Source organism: Phalaenopsis equestris, unplaced genomic scaffold (genome assembly GCF_001263595.1).
Source record: "Phalaenopsis equestris unplaced genomic scaffold, ASM126359v1 Scaffold000240, whole genome shotgun sequence".
Taxonomy (NCBI): domain Eukaryota; kingdom Viridiplantae; phylum Streptophyta; class Magnoliopsida; order Asparagales; family Orchidaceae; genus Phalaenopsis; species Phalaenopsis equestris.
The window spans coordinates 2,289,466-2,291,249 of record NW_018164682.1 but is presented as its reverse complement, the minus strand read 5'-3'; the positions used below and the strand labels follow the sequence as shown (position 1 = coordinate 2,291,249).

Sequence of the window (1,784 nt, the reverse complement as noted above, 5' to 3'; positions counted from 1 at the left end):
CGTTGTATCTGGACAATGGACGCAATTCATCGGACGGAGCAGAGGAGGAAAAAAAAAAAAAAATCATCCCGATGTATAGCGTCCGTTGTCTGGACATTTAAGGAAAAAAAAAAATGATAAAAGATAAAAAATAGAGAAAAATTAAAGCTCATCTGCAAAATTTAAATATACTATGGATTATAATAAACAGTCTTAAAAGTGCTGGTAAACTATATTTTATATCTTACATTAGAGGCATGGTTTTGTATCTTCTATAACAGGAAACCCCTATAACAGGGCAGCACTGCACAACACAAGGTCCGGCAACAATGCCGGGAGTCAAGAGTTGTTTTGTAGCCGAGACTCCTCTGCATTCAATCCATCACCCCCATTATCGAAGTTAAGAGCGTAGCTAACAGGATCGTACCTAAACTCTCCGCAATGGCGGCGAGGAGATTTTCCGATCAGCATCTGGCAACAATCCTTGATCTCAGGGGACTCTGTAAATCTTGTCCGGATACAAGGAGGCGGCGATCGGATCGTCGGCGGCTCCGTTTCCGGTGGCTCTTCGCAAACGGCGACGCTAATGCAGCAAGGAAGCCTAATTATCGGCCAGGGTTTATGACGCGGCGATCGAGAAGAAGACGGTTCAATGTTTTGGTGGCGGGATTCCATTTCCAATGCGGAATTGCGCTAGAGTTAGGGTTTTGGATTAAGGGATCAGGTTGAGGGAGCTGGGAGTCAGTTGGGGCGGTCAATTTATAGCAGGGGAGGAAAGAACGGATAACGCGACGAGGACGAAAAAAACAGAGTTTCGGTTTCGGTTTCGGTTGATGAAAACCGCATTTTAAGGGCATTAACGTAATTTTTAGTTGAGTGAAGCGAGGATTGAAGAAAGGGGAATTGCATCCTGCGTCAGCATGCACTTGGAAAATAGTTGAAGATGATTTTCTCATTTTGTTAGTCATTTAACAAACTTTATTTTTAATATAGAAAATATGAGAATGGATATAACTAAATCAATAAAAATTTATATTTCACTTATTTGAATTTATCACGAGGATATATTTTTGTTACAAATATACTTGAAGATGATTTAATCGATTTTTTGTTGGAAATCATTTAATATGGTGATTAATAATGTTTGAATTATTAAATATATTTATTATAGAAGGTATATTAGAATATTTATCAAACATTTAAGGTAAAAAGATATAGTCATTATTATAATAATATTGTATCCTCAATATTAATTGTACTCTTATTTATGATTTATTATTACATTCATCTAAAGCATGTCTCTCTCTCTCTCTCTCTATGTATGCATGCATGCATGTATGGATGTATGTGTGTGTGTGTGTGTGTGTGTGTGTGTGTGTCTATATATATATATATATATATTTGTATGTGTGTGTGTGTGTGTCTATATCTATACATACATACATACTTAAAATATCTATACACACACACACACACAGATATATATACATACATACATCTACATATACATGCATGTATATGTAGATGTATGTATATATATGTATATGTAGTGTGTGTGTGTATGTTTGTAAATATATGTATATATACATGTATACATACATACATACACGTATACATGTAATACATGCATACATGTATGTATATATTCATACGTACATGTATACATACATACCCATTTGTGAGAAATGGCTAATATATAAGAGGTTTTACTGTTTATTTCTCTCACACACTCTCTGTCCTTTCGAGTCTCTTAAAATATATTCCAATAATCTCGTTATTAAATAAAATACAATTTTGTAAGTACG

At 35.0% G+C, this 1,784-nt stretch overlaps 1 protein-coding gene across 1 annotated transcript; it reads right to left on the bottom strand.

Moving 5' to 3' along the window:
- Positions 1 to 207: 207 nt before the first annotated feature.
- Positions 208 to 707, bottom strand: LOC110024017. The gene has a single exon (XM_020723731.1). It carries the CDS (start codon positions 652 to 654, stop codon positions 319 to 321), a length of 336 nt encoding a protein of 111 aa, XP_020579390.1. The 5' UTR covers positions 655 to 707; the 3' UTR covers positions 208 to 318.
- Positions 708 to 1,784: the final 1,077 nt, after the last annotated feature.

Excerpts from the sequence above, each read along its gene's own strand:
- LOC110024017 (XM_020723731.1), bottom strand. The coding sequence starts at position 654 with ATGGAATCCCGCCACCAAAACATTGAACCGTCTTCTTCTCGATCGCCG.